Source organism: Sturnira hondurensis, unplaced genomic scaffold (genome assembly GCF_014824575.4).
Source record: "Sturnira hondurensis isolate 20B ecotype Veracruz unplaced genomic scaffold, ASM1482457v3 Scaffold0018525, whole genome shotgun sequence".
Taxonomy (NCBI): domain Eukaryota; kingdom Metazoa; phylum Chordata; class Mammalia; order Chiroptera; family Phyllostomidae; genus Sturnira; species Sturnira hondurensis.
Window position 1 is genome coordinate 1,609,005 of NW_028091156.1, and position 21,284 is coordinate 1,630,288.

General features: G+C 49.4%; 1 protein-coding gene across 1 annotated transcript in view; it reads right to left on the bottom strand.

Annotated features, from left to right (window-relative positions):
* Positions 1–1,418: 1,418 nt before the first annotated feature.
* SMYD3 (SET and MYND domain containing 3) overlaps positions 1,419–21,284 on the bottom strand; it is a 465,445-nt gene continuing 445,579 nt past the window's right edge. The window contains exons 11-12 of the mRNA XM_037069376.1: positions 14,665–14,773; positions 1,419–1,735 (exon numbers count right to left, since the gene is read on the bottom strand). Of these exons, the coding sequence (XP_036925271.1) occupies positions 1,634–1,735; positions 14,665–14,773 (211 nt within the window). The 3' untranslated portion in view covers positions 1,419–1,633. The remainder of the gene's footprint in view (positions 1,736–14,664; positions 14,774–21,284) is intronic.

Consider the following 21,284-nt stretch of genomic DNA (forward strand, 5'->3'; position numbering starts at 1 on the left):
TTGGTGTCTTCATTGTGCATTCAAAGCCACCTGACACCAATGCTACGCCAGCCAGTGTGCACTGTAAGGACAAGGGGCAGGGCTCATTCGGTCTTTGATTCCCCTTTTCCTAAACATGCAGTGACCATTCAACGTGTATTTGTAGAATTGGGTAGAACTGGCCTCTCAAAAAAGGCTGATTGAGGCACATTGTCAAGGTCACTTGGTAACTCAGGAGGAGTCCCAGAGCACCCGGCCCCAGGCCTCAGCTTCCTTACTTATATAACCTACCTCGTTGCGGTGCTGTGGTGGTTAGAGAGACTGAGCCTTAATGACGTGCTCAATACCTGGTAGACAGTGGCTCCCGCCGAAGCAGCAAGGTCAGGAAAAGGCCACAGAACTCATCAGCATGCAGGAGACCGAGCGTGTTTCAGCGATGGAAGTCACCAGCAGGTGCTTAGCCAGGAGACTGCAGTTCCCACTGGTCAGCTTTCTCGGCTGCAGACCGAGGCTGGCTCCTTCTGGTCGACAAGACATCCACATATCCCTCTGCCAGTGCAGGCCACCAGTGCTGCCAGATGGCCGGAGGACTGGCCATGCCCCCTGTGAGGGCAGGGAGCAACCCAGAGTTGCCGCTCCGGATTCTGCCATCAGCCTTGTACTCGTTTCCTTACATATAAAGTCAGGTGTGGATGCGGGAGGCTCTCTAAGCATCTTTCGCTGCAGGAAGCCAAGGCCTTCAGTAATTACCAGGGTCTCATCTGAGCAGGAGGGACCAAACTGCTCACGCGATCACTGAGCCAGAAACAAATTTACCTTTTATTTTTTTCTGCTGGAGGAGAAGAAAAGGTTTTCTGTGTTTGTATACAGCAGAGGGGTGGAAAAGCAGGCCATAGAGTTAAGGAATAGCAGAGAGAGAAGAGGAAAGCAAGCAAGCCTGACTTCAGCTGGAACCTGCTCCGTGCTATGCAGATCATGTGGTCAAACCGCAGACCTAGGGAATGAGAGAAAAATTCAAGGAAAAAAAAAGCATGACATACACAAAGGCTCATAAAATGCTGAGCATAAGGGAGTTACAAAAGAGCCATGATATCTTTGGGGAAAAAAAACATTAACAACTAAAATGACTTCTTTCCAGGATCTAGGACGAAACTCCCTGTGTCGGAGACGTATTTGCACGGGAATAACAAACACAGACACCACTGAACACAAACAGTGAGGACGCCATCTGAAAAATCCTGCTTCTCGCCCAAACAGACAGAGCCCAAAGGGAAACAAACGTGGGAACACTGATTTTTAGGCCATTATCCCGACATACATCCAAGGAGAATGTTCATGTTTATTCTGTCATGTCTGTAATATGACTTTCTATCTCTAATGTTTGAGATTTTAAACGTTACAATTACCAATGAGTAAGCAGAGAAAATGATTACCAGATGGCATTTTCAACCAAGTTTTTAATATTTATTATAATCATGCTTCTCTATAACTAATGGTTCTTGTGGTTTGCAGACCAAATGCCTGCCTTGTTTACCCAAACACAGAGCCACATGTCCAGTAGGGCAGGGTCACACAGCAGACAAAACACCGGGTGTGTGGCCGCAGTAAGACGTTCGATCGAGGTACGAGCTGTCCTTCCCCCCGCCGGGCTCCCTCAGGAGGCTCTGATGTTGGCGTCACATTCTTCTAGGAGCAGAATCAGGTCTTCCATCAGTCTGTGCTCTCTGCCGTGCGTCACTCTCATAATGTCAAACGCCTAAGGGAAAAGAAAGAGGACCGATGAGATCCCAAAGCAGGCGGGCGGGCCCTGCCCACAACTCATCTTCTCTGTACGAGAGCAGGCCCACCGTGGCAGTGGCTCTGTGGCTCCCCGCAGAATATGCGGGGACCAGGGTGACTGCTTTACTGCGGGGTTTGGAAAGCAAGCTCACTCAGGAGCCAGGCTGGGGCCTGTGTCCAACAACGCCCTTCAGGGATTCGTCAGCGCCTAGGTTTGGAGAGCAGCTCAGAGGTTTGAGAAGTAATATTAAAGATGGAATACCGGGCTCCTACCACCTTAAAATGAACTGCCGTTTCCGCATGCTGCGTGGGATTCTCATTCACACACACTGTGGTAATGCTATACAATTCCTTGTACTCTTTGTGTGTCGTACGATGCCTAGCATTGGTATTTTAACAACCCCTTCCTTGGCTCTCCGTGCTGGGTCCATCACTAAATCCCTTGTCCATTCTACCTGCAATATCTTTCTGAAATCTGGGTGGGCCGGGAACCGCTTCAGTAAAGAGTGCAATGGAAGCGATGCAAATGAATTCCAAGGCAAAGTGACAAAGGCCACGCAGCCTCTGCCTGGAGCCACGAGCCACCCTGCTGTGAGGAAGCCCGCACCGCAGGGACAGGCTGTGACAGGTGTCTGGTGACCGACCCAGCCGGGGCCCTCCTGCCAAGTCAGCCTCGTGTTAAGAAGTCCCAGACGATTCCTGCCAGCAGTCAGAAGACAGCCGGGCTCCAGTCTGCCCAACTGCGACCCTCAGGTCCTGACCCAAACCACCTGTGGGCATCAGCGGTGCTGGCTGTACTCTGCGAAGTTTTGGGGTGGTTTGCTGCAAAGCAGTAAAGGCCCAGAACACCCTCGAAACTGTTTTTGCAATAAGTAAACCACAAACAGCACCGTCCTGTGCTGACCCAATGGGGGGGCTCATGGGAAGGGGGGGATACCAGATCCATGGTATCCCATGCAAACGTGCCTTTGGGAGACACATTACGCGTTCACCCTGGTGGCTACTAGGCCCCCGAGAAGCACCTGGCACGCAGTACTGTGGCCTCAGCCTTGCTTGTGCAGCGGTACCAACCAGGGAGTTTCCAGAGAGACGCCTGGGCCCAGACCTGACTCATGACCCTGGGGCGAGACCTCGGTTCAGGGTTTCCAACGTGCCCTCAGGGCTGAGCGCGACTGACAGAGTTGGCTCTCGACAAGTAACAGCATAACAAGGTTATTACCCAGTGTTAATTTACAGCCAGCATAATTACCATCGTCATGGCCACGCAGGCCTCATTCCAGCATGTTCACAGACCATCATTCACTCAGCTCCTCCTGGGAACTTAGATGACTTCCAACTTTTGCTATGATGTGATTGATGCAGAGCTTTCAGTGCGTAATTTTTTGGGCCTGTGCTCCTATCTGCTGAAGACACATTCCTAGAGGTAGAATTCTGGGGGTGCACATTTTCAGAGCCATAGGGACTTTCAAGCTGTGGGGGCCCCTAGCAGTTGTGAGCCAGAGCCCCTCCATGCTACAGGGGGGAAACCTGTAGGCCCTTTGCCTCTGAAAGTGTTCCATTTAGGTTGGAATCGAGGACAGCAGGCCATCAGAGGGGGGCTAGATTTAGCTCTGAGAGGAAGAGAGAGAGAGAGAGAGAGAGAGCACAAGCGAGAAGAACACAGAGAGAGGACTGCCACCGCAGGTCCTGGTCCCCAGCCGGGTAAAGAGCTCTCTCTGCTCATGGAATTGGCCTGTGATCCCAACAGGACGGTCAGGCCCATCAGCCCCCTACCTGCTCCGACACCCCAGCTGGGAAACCCAGAAGGTGGCTGGGACTGAGACTCTGGGTGGAGGAAATTGGTCTGTGAGTCCCTGGAGTGTGCCTGCCCTGTGGGTACACAGTATCTGTGAGCAAATTCTGGGGTGGGGGTGGGGGTGGGGGTGGGGTGTCTGGAAATGGAGAGGAGGAGTCGGGACCCGCTCCACTTTGCAGGCACCCAAGCTCCGTGAGGTCCCTCTGGGCTGCGGACCCATGTCCAACACCGTTTGGGGAGCAAATGTCCGATCCATCATCCTTCCCCCTCTCTCCCCCCTGAGGCACTGCCCAGGGTCCTCCCCTGGCCTGGACAGCTGAGGTCTGAGGCAGAGACCTGCGTGAGGGCAAGGTTATAAAGAGAGCACAGAGAGCTCCAGCCCACGTGGCTCATTGGGTTGGAGTATAAACCGAAAGGCCATGGATTCAATCCCCAGTCAGGGCACATGAGTAGGTTGCAGGCTGTGTCCTCAGTCAGGGCGCAGGGAAGAGGTAACCAATGGATGTTTCCCTCTCACACTGGTGTTTCTCTCCCTCTCTCCCCCTCCACTGGCCCCTCTCTACCATCAGTAAGTGACATGTCCTCAGGTGAGGATAAGAAAAAAGAGGTCAGAGAAATTCTTCATGGGAAATTCTCTACTTAAAAGCTGTCTTAGATGTTCTCCTCCCTTCTACCCAACAGAGGACAGAGGGGCTTGTGATGTGGCAAAGACAGACAGGCCTCAGGTACTGCCCGAAGTGCTCTTTGCAGAAAGAGCCTTAACCGTCCCCGCTGCCCCACTCACAGGCAGTCCAGGGAAAGGCCAGGCCTTGTGTCTCAGGAGAACTCCCAACCAGCTCCTGTCCACTGTCCTGGTCCTGCTTCTGCAGGGTCCTTACCCAGAGGACGCTCTGTGCTTCTCAGTGGCTTGACCCAAAGGCTAAGTGACACTTGTCTTCACGTCACTGAGACAAGGTGAGGCTGATCTGCACATCTCCAGACATTACAGGCTCCTATCTTCCTCCCATTCATACGTTTCCCTCCCTCCCAGGACGAGAGCCTGCAGGAGGTGTCTAGTCCTGCAGCCATTTGGAACTGCAGAACCACCACCAGCAAGGGGACACTGCCTGGCCCTCCCAGGCCTCACTTCCCACCCCTCAGCCCACTGCCTTATGGGAGGGCTGTGAGGACCCTCTGGCCCAGCGTCCTCACGTCTGCCCTGAGAGGCCAACCCAAGGTGAGCACCAGCCCTCTGGGCCCGACCCAGGGTTCACCCACGACTGCAGGGTGAGGCCTCCACCTTCAGTCCTCAGTGACAAGGCGAGGGGCTGGAGGGTCTCCTAGATGGGACTTCTGAGACACACTGAGAGACCACGGGTCCTCCTAGTGAAGATGCCACTGCAGGTGTCCTGTCCGCTCTTAGCTGGTGGTGAGTATGGCACTGGAAGCAAAGATGGGGCAGGAGGCAGCCCCTGGATGTGCACACGCAGGACGTGAGACACTGAGACTAGAAGCAGGCAGGAACTGGGTATAGCTGGGGCAGAGGACTAGAAAATAAAATACCCCCATCATCTTTCTGGAAGGTAAACTAAACGCAGAAAGGATTAACACATAAACACTGTCGTTCTCCCCGAGTGATGGGTGGGGTAGGAGAGAAAAGGAGAGAAACGAGAAGAACGAGAGGAGGAGGATTTAGTAATGTGAACAGTATGTCAGTGACTGTCTTCCGTGTCTGCCAAAGACACGTTATGCTGAGTAGACAGTAAGTTGAAACTCAGACCTACTGACAGAGGACAGCTGTCCTTGGCCTGGATGCCACCTGGGCCTGGACGTCAGTGGGACAGCAGTTCGCACAGTGATGTATGAAGGGAGCCAGGCTGGCTCTCCATGGAGGGAGAATGAGGAGGGCTTAATTCCGCCCCACCCCCCAAAAAAGCGCTTATAGTAAATCTGTTTCCCTTCTGGCAGCCCCTCCCAACTGCTCACATGCGCACGTCAGAGCGGATAATTCTGGTTTAATTTCCTGCAGCGGTATATAAAACAGATTAAGGAAATATAAAATCGGAGCCGGCATGTGCTGGGAAAAGCTTATCTCTTCCCATTAAATTTTATTTTTTTAATGGTGGCATTTAAAAAGAGCCTGCACGTAATCGTTCACGGAGGACCCATTGGGAGCCTCCGAGGGGGCTGCGGCGCCCGTGCGCTGACGCTAAATGTCACAGGAGAAATGGCAGTGCAGATTGTCTGCATGTGACGGGCTCGGTTCACTCAGGTGTGAAGACAGCGTCCCAGACGGATTTCAATCTCACCACACTTTTTTTTTGTTAAAGTAATTTTAGAATTATGGTTGTATATTAAATAAAATGAATTAAATCAAATTATGATTTAAAGCCACAAACAACATAGCTTTCTTATTAATTTTTAATACAAATATATTAAGCTCATTGGAGATCTCATGTGCTCTCTCCCATGAGCCTGGGGGGATCCCACAAATGACTTCCTCAAGCATAATTTAAATATGGACATAAAATCAGAGGGAAAAACTCATCTCAGGATGAGTAGAGTGGAGGAGCAGCGGGGGACGCACGGGGTACCCAGAAAAGGAAATGCGAGCAGCCAGACCCCCAACGCAGTGAGCGGCTCCAGCGCCAGTGGGTCCCCCGGGAAGGCAGAACGGCCGTGTCACTGGACAATGTCCGAGCAGCTGAAATGCGGGCAAGTTGGCCTTAGCCGGAAGAGCTCTGGGGCAGCCAGGAGAGACAGGGTCACAGCAGGACCATGTGGGACAAAGGGCAAGGAAGGAGCTGGGGTGTCCAGAGTTGGGAGGGTGACCTCAGAGGGGGTCACAGACCCGGGGAGCCTCTCCCCGTGAGAATGGCTATCCCAGAGAAAGTGCCACCGGCCAGGGTGCTGTGCTCAGCTCATCAGTGGATCCAATGGGTATTCACGGAGCACCTGAGGGGCCCAGGAGAAGTCACGTCTCCTCCCGAGACTCAGTTTCCTTGACTGAATAATGAGGGATTGGCCTTGACAAATCCTAGGGGCCAAGAAGCCCCAGACAAAGAGCTGGGAGGTGTCCGCTTGGATTAGTTTCTGAGATACTGCGTTACTGATATCTACTTTAACTTGACTGTGCCCCCCATAAAATTTATGTTCTATGACTTGTATCCTTTTACATTTATTGAGACTTGTTTTACGACCCAGAATATGATCTATCTTGGTCTATGTTCCCCAGGTACTTAAAAACAATGTGTCTGCTGCTCTCGTTGGAGGGAGTGTTTCGTGAACGTCAGTCAGGGCCTGGGGTGGGTGGTGGTGGCCAATCCCTGTGCGTCCCTGCTGATTTCTGTTCTGGTTGCTCTGTCAGCCGCTGAGAGAGGGTACTGATGCCCCAGCTACAGTTGGACCTGCCAGTCCACTGTCATATTCTCCTCCCAGTTCTTTAATTGCTCCCCTACATTTTCCAACTGTTTGGGGGATACACATCTAAGATTGCTATGTATCCTTGGTATAGACTGGCCTTTTTTTCCATTACATAATGTCCCTGTCTGTAGTAAAATTTTCTTGGTTCTGAAGTCTGTGTTATCGGATATTAATGCAGCCACTCCAGCTTCCTTTTGATTACATTTTATAACCCTCTCCAGGGATGACATCTCACTGATTTCAGAGAGAGAGAGGGAGGGAGGGTGAGAGAGAGAAAACATCGGTGTGAAAGAGAAACACGGACCAGTTGTCTCCCACTCGCCCTCAACCGGGTACTGAACTTGCAGCCCAGGCACGCGCCCCGACCAGGAATTGAGCCTGTTACCTGCCTCTTTGCAGAACAGCGTCCAACCAACTGAGCTACCCCAGTCAGGGCTCCACTGCGTACCTTTAAAACCCCTTCAGAGAGTGCTGCAGCTTTTTGCTTCATCTGACGAACGTCATCTAGAACACTCAAGAGGGGAAGCAAAGTCTGTCTTAGTCACCCATATTTTTGTGTGCCGTGTTCTTCCTTCCCTCCTAAAGTTCCAAGATGCCTTCTTCGTTGTTTCATGTGTTTAGAGAATCCCCTTGGCCATGCTTTTGTAGCAGGTCTACTGGTTGCAGGTTCCTTCATCAGACAATGTCTGGACTTCCCCTGCATTCCTGAAGGGGATTTTTGCTGACTTCATTCCTGAAGGGGATTTTTGTCGGGTTTGGGGTTAACAGTTCTTTTCTTTCATTTTTTAAGTGGTCTCACTTTTGTCCGGTCTCTATGGTTTCTGATAGAAAACCTCTGTAATTTAAATAGTTTCCCCCCTACAGGCAAGATATCATATTTCTCTTGATACTTTTAAGACATTTCCCCTGTCTTTACCATTCATAAGTTTGACTAGGATGTATTTCAGTGAGTATTCTTCAGATTTTTCTTGTTTGGGATTCATCCAACTTCTTCAATCTGCAGTTCGCCTTTTGTGTGAGTTTGAGAGTTTTGTACCACTATTGCTTTTATAAAAATGTTCTATTCTAGTAAAATACACACTATCCATATCCAGAAATTCTGCATCATCCCAAACTGAAACTGCGTACTCACTAAACAGTAACTCCTCTGGCCCCTCTCCCTCCAGCCCCGTAGCCACTACGCTACTTTCTGTCTCTGTTCTTTACTAGGTTCATCACGTAACTGGAATCATTTGAAATTTGTCCTTTCATGGCTGGCTTCTCTCACTTAGCACATACTCACCCGTGTTGCAGCATGTATCAGGGTTCCTTTCCTTTTCAAGGCTGAAGAATAAACTATTATTATTAATGCTATTATTAATAGTAATAGCCTCCTGGCTGGTGTAGCTCAGTGGATTGAGCGCGGGCCTGCGAACCAGAGGATCGCGGTTCGATTCCCAGTCAGGGCACATGTGTGGGTTGCAGGCTGGTTCCCTCCAGGCCAACTCCCAGCAGGGGATGCACGAAAGGCAACCATACATTGATGTTCTCTCCCTCTCCTTCCCCTCTAAAGATAAATAAATAAATAAAAAATTTAAAAAAAGTAATAGCCTTATCAACAATGTGATAAACTATTAATAAACTATTACTAACAATAATAGATTATTACTAATAAACTATTGTTAATAATGTTATTGATGATAATAATAATGTTTATTATTCGGCCTTCATATACATNTAGTTCTTTTCTTTCATTTTTTAAGTGGTCTCACTTTTGTCCGGTCTCTATGGTTTCTGATAGAAAACCTCTGTAATTTAAATAGTTTCCCCCCTACAGGCAAGATATCATATTTCTCTTGATACTTTTAAGACATTTCCCCTGTCTTTACCATTCATAAGTTTGACTAGGATGTACTTCAGTGAGTATTCTTCAGATTTTTCTTGTTTGGGATTCATCCAACTTCTTCAATCTGCAGTTCGCCTTTTGTGTGAGTTTGAGAGTTTTGTACCACTATTGCTTTTATAAAAATGTTCTATTCTAGTAAAATACACACTATCCATATCCAGAAATTCTGCATCATCCCAAACTGAAACTGCGTACTCACTAAGCAGTAACTCCTCTGGCCCCTCTCCCTCCAGCCCCGTAGCCACTACGCTACTTTCTGTCTCTGTTCTTTACTAGGTTCGTCATGTAACTGGAATCATTTGAAATTTGTCCTTTCATGGCTGGCTTCTCTCACTTAGCACATACTCACCCGTGTTGTAGCATGTATCAGGGTTCCTTTCCTTTTCAAGGCTGAAGAATAAACTATTATTATTAATGCTATTATTAATAGTAATAGCCTCCTGGCTGGTGTAGCTCAGTGGATTGAGCGCGGGCCTGCGAACCAGAGGATCGCGGTTCGATTCCCAGTCAGGGCACATGTGTGGGTTGCAGGCTGGTTCCCTCCAGGCCAACTCCCAGCAGGGGATGCACGAAAGGCAACCATACATTGATGTTCTCTCCCTCTCCTTCCCCTCTAAAGATAAATAAATAAATAAAAAATTTAAAAAAAGTAATAGCCTTATCAACAATGTGATAAACTATTAATAAACTATTACTAACAATAATAGATTATTACTAATAAACTATTGTTAATAATGTTATTGATGATAATAATAATGTTTATTATTCGGCCTTCATATACATATCTACACATACACGCACACAATCCACATTTTGTTTATCCATTCATTCATATGTGGACATTTGGGTTGTCTCCACCCTTTGTTAATTGTGAATAGGGCCTTGTCAAAAGTAATTTCACCACGTATGTGAAGTTTACTTCTGGGCTCTCTATTCTCTTTTCATTATTCTCTATGGCTGTCTTTACACAACCTCCACATTGCTTTGATTACTATAGATGTGTAGTAAATTTTGAAATCAGGAAGCCTGAGTCTTTTAACATTTTTCTTCTTTTTCTGAGATTTGTTTTGGCTATTGGGATCCCTTGAGGTTTCGTATAAATTTTAGTATAAATTTTTCTGTTTCTGAGAAAAAAATCAGGATTTTCATAGAGATTGTACACAAGCTGTAGATTGCTTTGGGTGGTACTGACATCTTAACACCGTTAAGTCTTCCAAACATGAACCTGGGTGGTATTCTCTTTATTTCTGTCTTCTTTAATTTTTTTCAGCGTTTTATAGTTTTTAGTCTATAGTCCTTTCATTTCCTTGGTTAAGTCAATGTTATTTATTTTATTCTGTTAGACACTATTGTAAATTGGAACAGTTTTTTTTTAAAAAAAGAAATTGTGCCCATTTTTTAAAAGATTATAAAATTATTTATCTTTAGAAGGGAAGGGAAGGAGAGAGGGAGAGAAACATCAATGTATGGTTGCCTGTCATGCATCTCCTGTTGGGAACTCGCCTGCAACCCAGGCATGTGCCCTGACTGGGAATCAAACTGCGATCCTTTTGTTCGCAGGCCCGAGCTCAATCCACTGAGCTACGCCAGCCAGGGCTGGAATAGTTTTCTTAATTTCCTTTCTGATTGTTCACTGTCAGCATATAGAAATGCAACAGACTTTTTACACGTTGATTTTATATCCTGCTACTTTGCTGGATGTATTAGTTTTAGTCATGTTGTGTGTGTGTGTGTGTGTGATCTTCAGGTGTTTCTTCTCCACAGAAGGTCATATCATCCGGGAACAAAGGTCATTTCACTTCTTCCTGTCCAATTTGGATGCCTTCATCACAATTCCCCCAAATTCTTTTTCTACTCCCTCCCGTTTCTCCTCTTCTGGAAACTCCAGTGTTACATCTTCTGTCTTCAGTCCCAAAGCTCGGTTCAGTTTTGTCCTCTTTTTAGCCATTTTCTGTTTTTCTCACTAGGTAGCTTCTATTACTCTATCTTCAGGTTCATGAAGCATTCTTCTGTTTACTCTGTTTTTAAGCTCCACTTTGTTTATTTTGGTAATTATATCAATTGTTAAATTTCTATTTGTTTCTTCTATTTCTTGGCTGAGACTTTAATTTTTTCCTTTGTTTTGAGGGCGTTTGTGCTGGCTCATTAAAACATTCTTACGATGGCTGCTTTAGAATCGTATTGGATAATTCTAATGTCTCTGTTACTTGGAGTTGGTATATGTTAATGCTTTGCTTCCCCTTTAAAATCGAGCTCTTCCTGGTTCATAATAATGAGTGATCTTCATGAACGTTCTCAGTGAGTACTCCATTGAGATTTTGAGTCTTATTCAGACCTTCAGTATTAGCTGGCTCCCGCTTATGTTGCTCCAGCAGGAGAATGGGGGGATGGCACCTTGTTTCTGCCGGGTGAAGGTACCTGTCTAGGTTCCCCACCTGGTTCCTGGTCATCACTAGGCTGACACTTACTGGCAGGTAAATGTCTGCTTGTCTCTTTTACTGTCACTTAGTCACTTTCATTTTACTGATCTCTCTCTTACTTATCTTCTCTTTCTCTCTTTTGTTTTTAGTTCAGAAACATTCTCTTGAAATGAGTATTCTCCAATCTGGAGGTCAGTAGGGAACATTTGTAAGTGTCAGAGCCAGGGACTTGGGAACAACACTCTGAAGGCATCAGTGACAATACGACACCTCTCTTCTGCCTGCCCTCCAACCTGACCTGTAAGGCGATGCTGCACATGGAGAGGAGAGCCCTGTAACGAGGGGCTGTGGGCACTTAAGGGTCCACGGAGGGGCCTCAGGTGGCCCTCAAGCCCCCTTCCCTGCCAAATGCACATTTTTCTCTGGTGAGCCAGTGGTTTTCATCAGATTCCCAAACAACATGGCCAAAGAGGTTAGCAGCCACTGTTGTAGCAGAGTAAGAAATGGGCACAGCGAAACTGCTGCCCTAAACCAGCCACTCGAGGGGCTGGAATTTGGGGTACAGGCTGGAGTCCACAGAGACCGGGGGGTTATGTGTGGGGGTAGCTACTAACTGCAGGAACGTGCAGTGAGACGTCTGGAACCTCGGCCCGTGCCCCTGTTTGGGCCCAGGGAAGATACAGAAGATCCTCAAACCGTAAAATGCTTCAACAAAATGTGAAGAAAATGAAACGGCCATTACAGTGCGCTACAGGAAACTGATGACCAGTCATTGGAGGGCAAGAAGCCGGACTTTCTCCAACCGACGTCAACGATCCAAACCACCAGCCTGCTGTGGCGTGAGGGGGCGCAGTGGGCAGAGCTCACAGAACAGAAATGGTTCCCCTGGCGGGACAGCCCTGCTGTGAACACTTGCCCTCGAGGGGCAAGAAGGCAAATTAGGGCCTAACAAAATTCTCCGAGAATAGGTGGAAAGAAAGGAAAGTAGATTCGAGAGGGAGAAAGCTGCGGGAAGGCACTGGAAAGGGACCCAGGACAGTCCTGCGGCAGCAAATGCAAGGATCTCAGCCGAGCCCAGCGGAGAGGGACCCCCAAACCGAATCAGAGCCAGGCTGAGTGGACTCCTCTCCGGGAGAAGGCTGGGGCCTAATAGAATCCGTGACCAATGTCTGATCCTGACGCTTCTCTGATTTTTATCCTGGATTCAGCCTTTGAAACCCTTACTCAGCTATTTCATCCCATTATTTCCAGAGTTTCTAAGACAAGTCAAAAGAGAACATTCGTTTCAAAAGGCAAAGAATGTATGTCCCCGTTCTCCTCTCCGGGTCACCAGAGCGCTGAGAAAACTTGGCGAGGCTTCCTGCAGAACAAAACCAGTCTGCCTTCAGTCTTACAGGCCCCAAGAGCTCATAAAGAGGTGTTCAGGCCACAGCTATGCCAGGCAATGGTCACCAAAGGTCCTGAGAAGATGGGGCCCATTAACTACATACAGCTGAAAAAGTCAAGGCCAAGGCGGGGCTTTCAAAGTCCTCTGTTCTTTAAAATCCATTCATCCAAGGATAGATTTGAAAGAACCTGCTACATCCGGGGCACATGTGTCTATGTCAGGTGGCCCCAGGAGAAGCCAAATGTACACACATGAGGGTCCCTTGGGGGATCCCCACTCACCTTGGAGTGGGTACACAGCCTACTGCTCAGAGGGGGAGCACAGCAGAACCCCAACCTCACCCAGGGCTAAAGGGGCCACGTGGGTGGGAGGGACTGTAACATGAGTCCCCAGATGGTTGGGACTGGGCAAAACACACTCTCACGGCCTCACATACTGCTTAGAACAGCTCTGTGGAGTAGGGCTTCTTCCCACTTTTAAAGTAAGAAAATGACATTCAAAGGGATGAAAAGACGCCTTAGGTGGCGAAACCAGGAAATCCAAGTGCTCTTTCCATTTGGCAACACTGCCGGGGATGCGCACCTGTGCTCTGGTTGATCACCAGGACCAAGCAGGAGTGATTTTCCAGAGCCGAACAGGAAGTCTGGGGCAAGGCCGTGCCTTAAGCCCAGTCCTCAGGGCAGGCTTTCTGATGCCGCTCTCTGATCTCTTATCTGGCAGCCACCAGGGTCCATGTCTGGGCTTATCTTTGGTACCAGGAGGAGAAGATGCTATGGCGACGACCAAAGGATGCTTCTGGAGGAGGTGAGGCAACCCCACAAGAAGGATGTGAGGAAGAGAGAGTGGAAATGGGCGGGAGGGAGAGTGTCCTGTGAAGGGCTGGTGAAGGCGAGCACCCTCCGCCCGCCCACACTCTCCCACAAATAAGGAGTGTCTAGCTGTCTGTCTGGGCTCCTGCAAGGGTGCCTTTGCCGCTGCGGGTGTTAGATGCCCGCTTGGAGAGCTGCATACAAGGCCTGTACTAATGGCTCCCGTGAAGAACGGAAGATGTTCAGATCTCCTCTGATTTCTCCTCTGCGTTGGCCTCAGGAGCTCCTGGCCCGGGCAGAGGAGACCCACTGGGAGGGCGACAAGTACATGTCCCTCTGTGATCACGTTTCCCAAAGCTGACCCAGCTCTCCCACTTATTTTCCTGGCACCTCTTGCTGCCACTGTATGACCTCCCTCCCTCCACCAACCAGAAACGCTTCCTAAATTCTGGGTGCCTTACATGGCACAGAGTTGGGTACAGCGATAACCACAGGGACTCAGTGTCCTGGGCGGCGGGGGTGCCAGGTGTCCCTACTCCTATGGAGGCAGCATCTGCTGGACGAGTGAAGGGAGCTGTCAGGGACAGGGAGAGAACCACATCCGGGCTGGGCCTTAAAGGATGGTGGAGTCCTGCCAGGCCTGGGTGGGGCGGAGCCGGGTGGGGGCGGAGCCATCGAAGGCAGCAGAAACTGCCTTGTGAAGGCCCGAGTGTGAGCAGTCCAGGGTGTCTCTGGTCCTAGGCACTGGCCTGGCGCACGCTGGCTGTGCAGGGAGAGGGCGAAGGGTGCGGAGAGGGAGACGGTCAAGGGGCTGGCCTGCCTGAGGCGGGGAGTACGGACTATGTCCTGTGGACAGTGGTGGAGGGGAGGGGGCGGGAGGGCAGCCTATTCGCCCAGGGTTCTGAGGCCAGTTTGTGTCAGCAAGAAATGATTATTAAATTTTCATGATTTTTGTGAGCTGGTTAGTTTTATATTGGTAGTTTAAAAATCAACCATGGAGGGCATATTTATATCACAGACATCAGCAAACATCACAAACCAGTTGTTTTCAGAGCTAGTTGTTAAATATTTATGGGCACGTGTGTGCACATGAGTGTGCATGCAGACACACGCATGTAGAGTTGCTAAAAACCGCAAGGAAGGGGCCCGGCCACAGCTGGGAAAGGGTATTCCCAGTGGGCAGAACAACTCGAGGTCAGTGCACTCACCAGTCTCAGGTTCTTCATCGCCTGGGGAAACATGCCTTGGTGTAACTGTAATTTGCCGACTTTCATTACCTGCACACCTCTGACTGGGTGGCTTCCTGGGAAGAAGATCCTGGAAGAAACCAAACGGCAAATGGTGTCAGTGGCTCTGTCCCTTGCAGCCAGCCTTTCTCACCAGGAGACCACAGGGTTGGAGGCCACACCAGCTGGAGGCTCACTCACGTGCTTGTGAATGAGCTCCAGACATGGCGATGCTGGATGCCGGCGCGTGGAACGGCACTGAGAGAACGACACAGGCGTTACAAAGGGAGAGAAGTTAAGTGACAGTCGGTTGGACCAGCAAGGGCTTCCTGCAGGAGGAAAGCAGGCCTTCAGCTGTCTCCCGAGGGTTGGGGACGGCCTGGCTGGGTAGGGGGAGGGATGTGCCTCCCAACTGTCAGCACGAGCAGGGGCACGCTCCACAGGGGACCACACGTGCCTGCCCGTGGATACCACTAACAACATCCCAGAGTCACGACCTGGGGAGGGTGTGCCACGGACCACTCACTCTTCACACAGATTCTCATGTACGAGTTCACGGGCCCGGATGCCGCCCCGCTGCACAACAGAGGTGAGGCCGATGAGACCCAGCCTTCTCCGGCAAGTGTGCACGTATCTGCAAACCATTTCCTCTCCCTGGGCCTCACCCCTTCCCCCGTGAAACGTGATACAGAAACGTGTCATTTGTGCTGTTTAAGAAGTGGAAAGCAGTCTCTGAGAAGGAGGTATTTAAATCAATGGAAGCTTGGCCATTCTTCTTCTAAAGAACTAAAAAGGGAAGGGGGGAGAACAAAGGGGACACCTGGGTTGTGGAATTCTCTCCCCCGCTGTGTCTGCCGCGAGATCAATCGGTCCAGCTCGGCCCTCCCAGAACGGACATCTTTACCTGCCTGCGTGGAAAAGATCTGGAGATCCCCAGACAAAAGGCCTACGTACAGAATGCCCTTGTTGGAAGGTAATTGTCCCGGACATTTCCCTGAAAAGCACACCTGGCTCTGAGATTCAATTTTATTTCTATAAATGTGGCATAACTAAATTTAAAGGCCAAAAAGAAATTTTACACTAATACTCACCCCACTGAGGGGAGGTGCGCCCTGTCAGTCAGCAGAAGGCTCTGGGATGGCAGATAAAGGGTGCACACATGTGCTGCGACAGCCCTGCTCCGGCTGCTTCAAGGAATGAAAAAACAAAGAGACGGTCGCTCAGGAGAGGATGAGGAGGGAGGGCCTGTGGGCGGCCTTCCACAGGGTCCATGCAGAGCGGTCTCGGAGCCCCGGCAGGGCGAGCACTGTGTATCTGGGTGGCGTCTGGAGCGTCCCAGCTGCCATGTGGGGTAAGAAGCGCGATTCTGGCTGGAACAGCAGCCCAAGGACAACTGGAGGAGCTCACCCCTGGTGGGGGAAGTTCCCCACTGAGAGCAGGGCTTTCACCAACTTGACCCTGCGTGACAGTGACGAAGAGACAGGAGGGCCTGCGAGTCGTCTTCGGTCACATGACTGTCCAAAATCAAGGCCAGCCAAGAGCCCGAACCAGGGGAGGCGTCAGGGGTGTGTGAGGGTGGTGAGGACTCCCACAGGGGGCGGGGTGAGACAGCTGAGGGGAAGGTGTACCTCCGGGGTGACAGGTTCTGTGCCCAGCGCTGGAAGGGACCCGGAGCAGTCAGGGTGAGTCCCTGCCCTTCGCGAGCAGACAGTCTCGTTGCAGACACGAGGTAAGCTAAAGTGTGACACGGAGAGGCGCGCGTGACACAGAGAGCTGCCAGACCTGGGGCAGACGGCAGGTGCCCCAGAAGAGGAAGGGGCGCAGTGAGAGGCGCCGTTCTGTAGACTGGCGGAGGTGGCTCAGCCTGGGAGGGGCAAGGGCTACCTGGACAAGTGTGCGGGGCGTGGGGAGGGACGGGAGGCTGAACACAAAGTGCCCCGGTCGGGTGGGCAGAGGAGGAGAGAGGAGATGAGTGTGAGGCCCAGTGGCACAGAGACATGAATGCGAAGCTAGGGAGTTTGAACTTCTGCTCGTAGGCAGCCAGGCACCACTGAAGGGCACCGAGAGTGTCTCATCAGCACAGAAAACAAAGAAAATTGGAAGAGACCTTACAGCAGGATGGTGGCAATAAGAACAGAAAGCAAGGATCTGATGCTGACTTGGTGGCACCTGGAGACCAGCTGGGGTGGAGCAGAGTGAGAGCTGACTCCGATTCAGAAGCAGAGAACACGTGATCTGGGAAACACTGAGCTCTGCAGACGAGGCGCTCTCCCGGTGTGGGTGCGGCGTCTCTCCTCACGGGCACAGAGCCGGCGACCGCATGCTCCCCGGAGCTGGGCCCCGTGGGCAGCTGCCCTCGGTGTTTCCGTGAATCAGAGCACAGGAAGGAACGTGTTTAGGGAACGAGCAGAGAACAGCAGCACACGTACTCGGACCCATAAGCACTGAGCTCTCACTGCCATACTCCACAGGGAGGCAGAGTCAGGTACCTGGAATGTCTCAAGTTCAAGGGGGCAGAGAAGGAAATACCCGATGGCAGGACCCAGGCTGTTGGCCTCGCTGAGGTGTCCTGTGTGATGCAGAGACCAATCACACCGCTTCATCACAGAGGGCGGTTTTGGCCTTCGTTGGGTAGGAAAACCATGTACTGTTTAGGGCCGGGGTGTCAAACTCATCTTCACCGGGGGCCACATCAGCCTCGCGGGTGCCTTCAAAGAGCCAAAATAACTTTAGGACTATGGAAATGTAACTACTCCTTAACTGCTAAGGAGCTGGAATTACATTCAGCCCTTTGAAGGCAACCACAAGGCTTACGTGGCCCCCAGTGAAAAGGGGTTTGACACCCTCGTTTAGGACTATTTTTTTTGAACCAATATAAAAAATTTCTAAATTTAAAAGGAAGCCCTGGCTGGTGTAGCTCAGTGGACTGAGCACGGGCCTGCGAACCAGAGGATTGCGGTTCGATTCTCAGTCAGGGCATATGCCTGGGTTGCAAGCCAGTTGCCGGCAGGGGACACATGATACATTGTGAGTCCTCGGCAGAGGCAACCATACATTGGTATTTCTCTCCCTCTCTCCTTCCCTTTCCCTATCTCTAAAAATAAATAAATAAAATATATTTTTTAAAAAAATAAATAAATAAAGAACTTAACTTGCCTATATGAACTGTGTACCAGAGTAACCAAACAGCTCAAGTATATGAATATTAACTCACAAATGGGAGATGGCGATTGAATTAGAAAAATAAATTTGCAACTGCTGAAAAAACCATTGATCCAGGAAAAGAGTATCAGTGAATAAAACCAGCAGATGAAAGAATGCTGTGGAAGTTCACAACAGATGGATTAAGTTGTTACCATCTGGACCCAATGATCTATCTTAGCATCGCTGAAGTGGGACGACCAGGCATCACCTGACATCCGGTGTGCTGCAGCGGGAATTATGTGGCACTGCCTAGAAAGCACCTTTGAGACAGAGGAGGAGGGGGGAAGGATGGGGGAGAGAGAGGGAGAGAGAGGAGAGGGAGGGACAAACGGAATTTAATGATGCCCCTGAAGTTAAATCCCATTTCGTAGGAATAACAAAAGATGGAGAGACAAATAAAAGCAACCAGCTAAATCTGAGTGTGGGAAGTTCAGCAGGACCTCGACCCGGGATCTTCAAATGGCCAGTGCTGTGAAAGGAAGAGAACTCTCTAGATTCAAGAGAGACTTAAGAGATACGACAACTGATGTATAGACCTTATTCATCTTAATTCAAACAAAACGAATACAAAAGATATTTCTGAAATAATCTAGGAAATCTGAGTGTGAAGTCGCAGCGCGACTACCTAGAAAAGACCCACAATTTTTCAGAGGTACAAACTGAAGTGTGTGCGTGGATAAAATAATGTAATGCTTGAGATGTTACTTAAGCTTATTCAGCAGAATTTCTCCTTCCAGCAATGGTAAGTTAGCTTGTTTCAGACCAAACAGGAAAAGTTAGATGAAAAAAAATTTTTTTTTCTGCTTGAAGGTGTCAAAGACCCACTGAGGAGAGGGGACTCGAAGAGTCAAGATCATAGAAAGCGCAGGAGCTCAAGGTCACCGCTGCGTTTGTTGCCGCTTTCCCTCTGCTGGTTGGAGAGGAAAGGCAGACAGGCTACGCGCTGAACAGGTATGGGCAGCCTCACAGACACGGGGAAGCAGAAGCTGAGGCTCAGGGCCCACCCAGGGTGAGAGGGAGCCACAGCAAACACCCCTGCTTTCATTCTGGTCCCCGAAGGGCTACAGGAAAAGTGGGAAGCCAGAAGCAGACCAGTCGTTCCAAAGACGGAGCCGTTCAATCCAACCCCGACTGATTAAGGGGATCTATTTCTACTGAGAGCAAAAGGTAGATGCTCCTTAATTGAAGATAACATCATCCTGAACCCCCAATTAGCTCTTTGGTCTCTCTATCCAATGTCCTACACTCAGCAGACTTACAAGCAGGAACACAAAAAGACAAGGACTGCCTGGAAACCAAGAGAAAAATACAGCGAAACAGGCCCACGGTGCTAGGGTATTAAGGTTCTCATACAGAGACGTTAGAATGACTGTAACAAGTACATCTGAGACTTACATCACAAAAAAGAATCTTAGGAGAAAGTCAAAGATTATATTAAAAGTAACCAATGAAAATTCTAGAACTGAAAAAGAGAACACTGAACAGTTTAATATCAGGTTTGGCACAGCCAAGGAAAGAAAAAAATGGGTGAGCTCGAAGGCCGGTCAAGAGAATGACTGACTGTGAGACATGAGGAGGCGATGAAATGGAAAGCAAAGAGGGGCCCGGCTATCATGTATGTTAACTGGAATCTCAAATGAGACAGGGAGAGATTGGGACAGAAGCCATATATGAAGCCAAAATGATGGCAAATTTTCAAAAATAATGAAAGACAGCGAGTAACAGATTCAGAAACACTGAGAAGTGCAAAAAAGAACAAGACAACTGAACAGAGGAAAAGGGGCAGGGAGCTAAGAGACAGAATAAATGTTGCGAAATCATGATAATCAGCGAAGCTGGATGACAGACTTCTGAAGGTTCACTGTAGCATTCTCTCCACTTTGGGGGAGGTCTGGAATTTTTCACAACTACAAATGTGGGAGACTGGATTTTACACTGGCACCTTGGGAAACTGAGAACTGGTGGTGAACGGCCACAAGTTGCAGAAGTTTTTGGAGTTTTACTGAGCTCTGAGCCTTGCTGAGAAACGGAGTGACAGGCGTGATCAGTGGCACCACAGACTCACGGACGTGGCAGCCACGGTGACAGCAGATGCGGCGGAAGTGCACACTCAGCAGTGACAGGCTGTGCTTTCTGTCTGAAGTCAAGTGCCGACACTTGGCGTGGGCCGCGGAGACGAAGAAGCAGGGGAAGGAAGAGAGGGTCACCCGAGGTTCCTCGGCGTCTGCTTAAGTTATACCACCTGTTAGAGGGCGGATTTTTATGCCTTTGTGGTAGGGCAGCTTAATTTGGAATATGATCCCTTTTTCAGTTGTTCTTAGTTTGAAAAAAAAAAAAGATCCTAATACTGGGAAACAAAACCAAAGAAAGAAAGACAGACCACACTGGCTCAGAAGCCGCTTCAGAACAGGCTCTCACCATGACCCTGAAGGATTCGGTCTGCCCGGAGAGGTGCTGCTCCCCAGCCGGGCGGTGAGTCCTGGCTTCTCCACCTCTCCTGCTGGGTGGTGACTGGAAGATCAGCGCCATGACTCCTCCCTCATTTCCCAAAGAAAAAGACCCTGGGTTCCAGCCCAGACTGAGCCCTCGGTGCTGTGGTTCCGGCCCCACATCACTGAGAAGGGCGGACCTGCCACCCACTCCCCCGACTCCTACCCCCGAGGATGAGAAAACTCACAGCACCTCTTATAATTCCACTGCATGTTACGACGGGACCTCACAACGTTACAAGGGCACTTTGCCTTATGCGATGAGCTTTTTCTGGGTTTATCACGTAAAAGGAGTAAGCAGGATCGTTTTCCTACACAAAGAATACATTTCGACTTTCCTTAATGTCCACCAAGCAGGTCCTTCACTAAAAAGGCAGCGTCTTCTTACTCTCAGAAGTCTGACCAATGATCGCTGTTTGTCCGTGATCCATTGTTAGAAAGAACCTTTAAATCAGGTAGTAAGAACAGAAGGGCTCTCTGTTTATTTTCAACGTTCGTGTGATTCAGGCTCCGGAGCAGAGTTTCTGTTTTTAGCTCAGTTAGAATGAAGAAGTCGGGAGATCTGGCTTTGAGATTGGGTTCCCCTAACTAGTTAGCTGAGTGACCACGTTACAATTAACCTGATGGGAAGGAAAGAGTCAAAAGAACATGTGGAAATGCACAAAAACTATATGTAAACACAAACCACTACGGTTACATCCCCATGACTAGGAAATGCACCGTAAGTGGGCTCAAGGCACTGTTACATCCAGACTGAGATGAACAATGGAAAGAAAACCACCTGATCTTTTTTGCAAAGTTAAAATATCCCAATGCCATTGAAACAGTTCTTTCTAAGACCCAAGAGGCCCCCTTGTATCACCTGGATGCTTGCATTTCCTTTAAGACACAGTTGAGTGTGCACCTGCA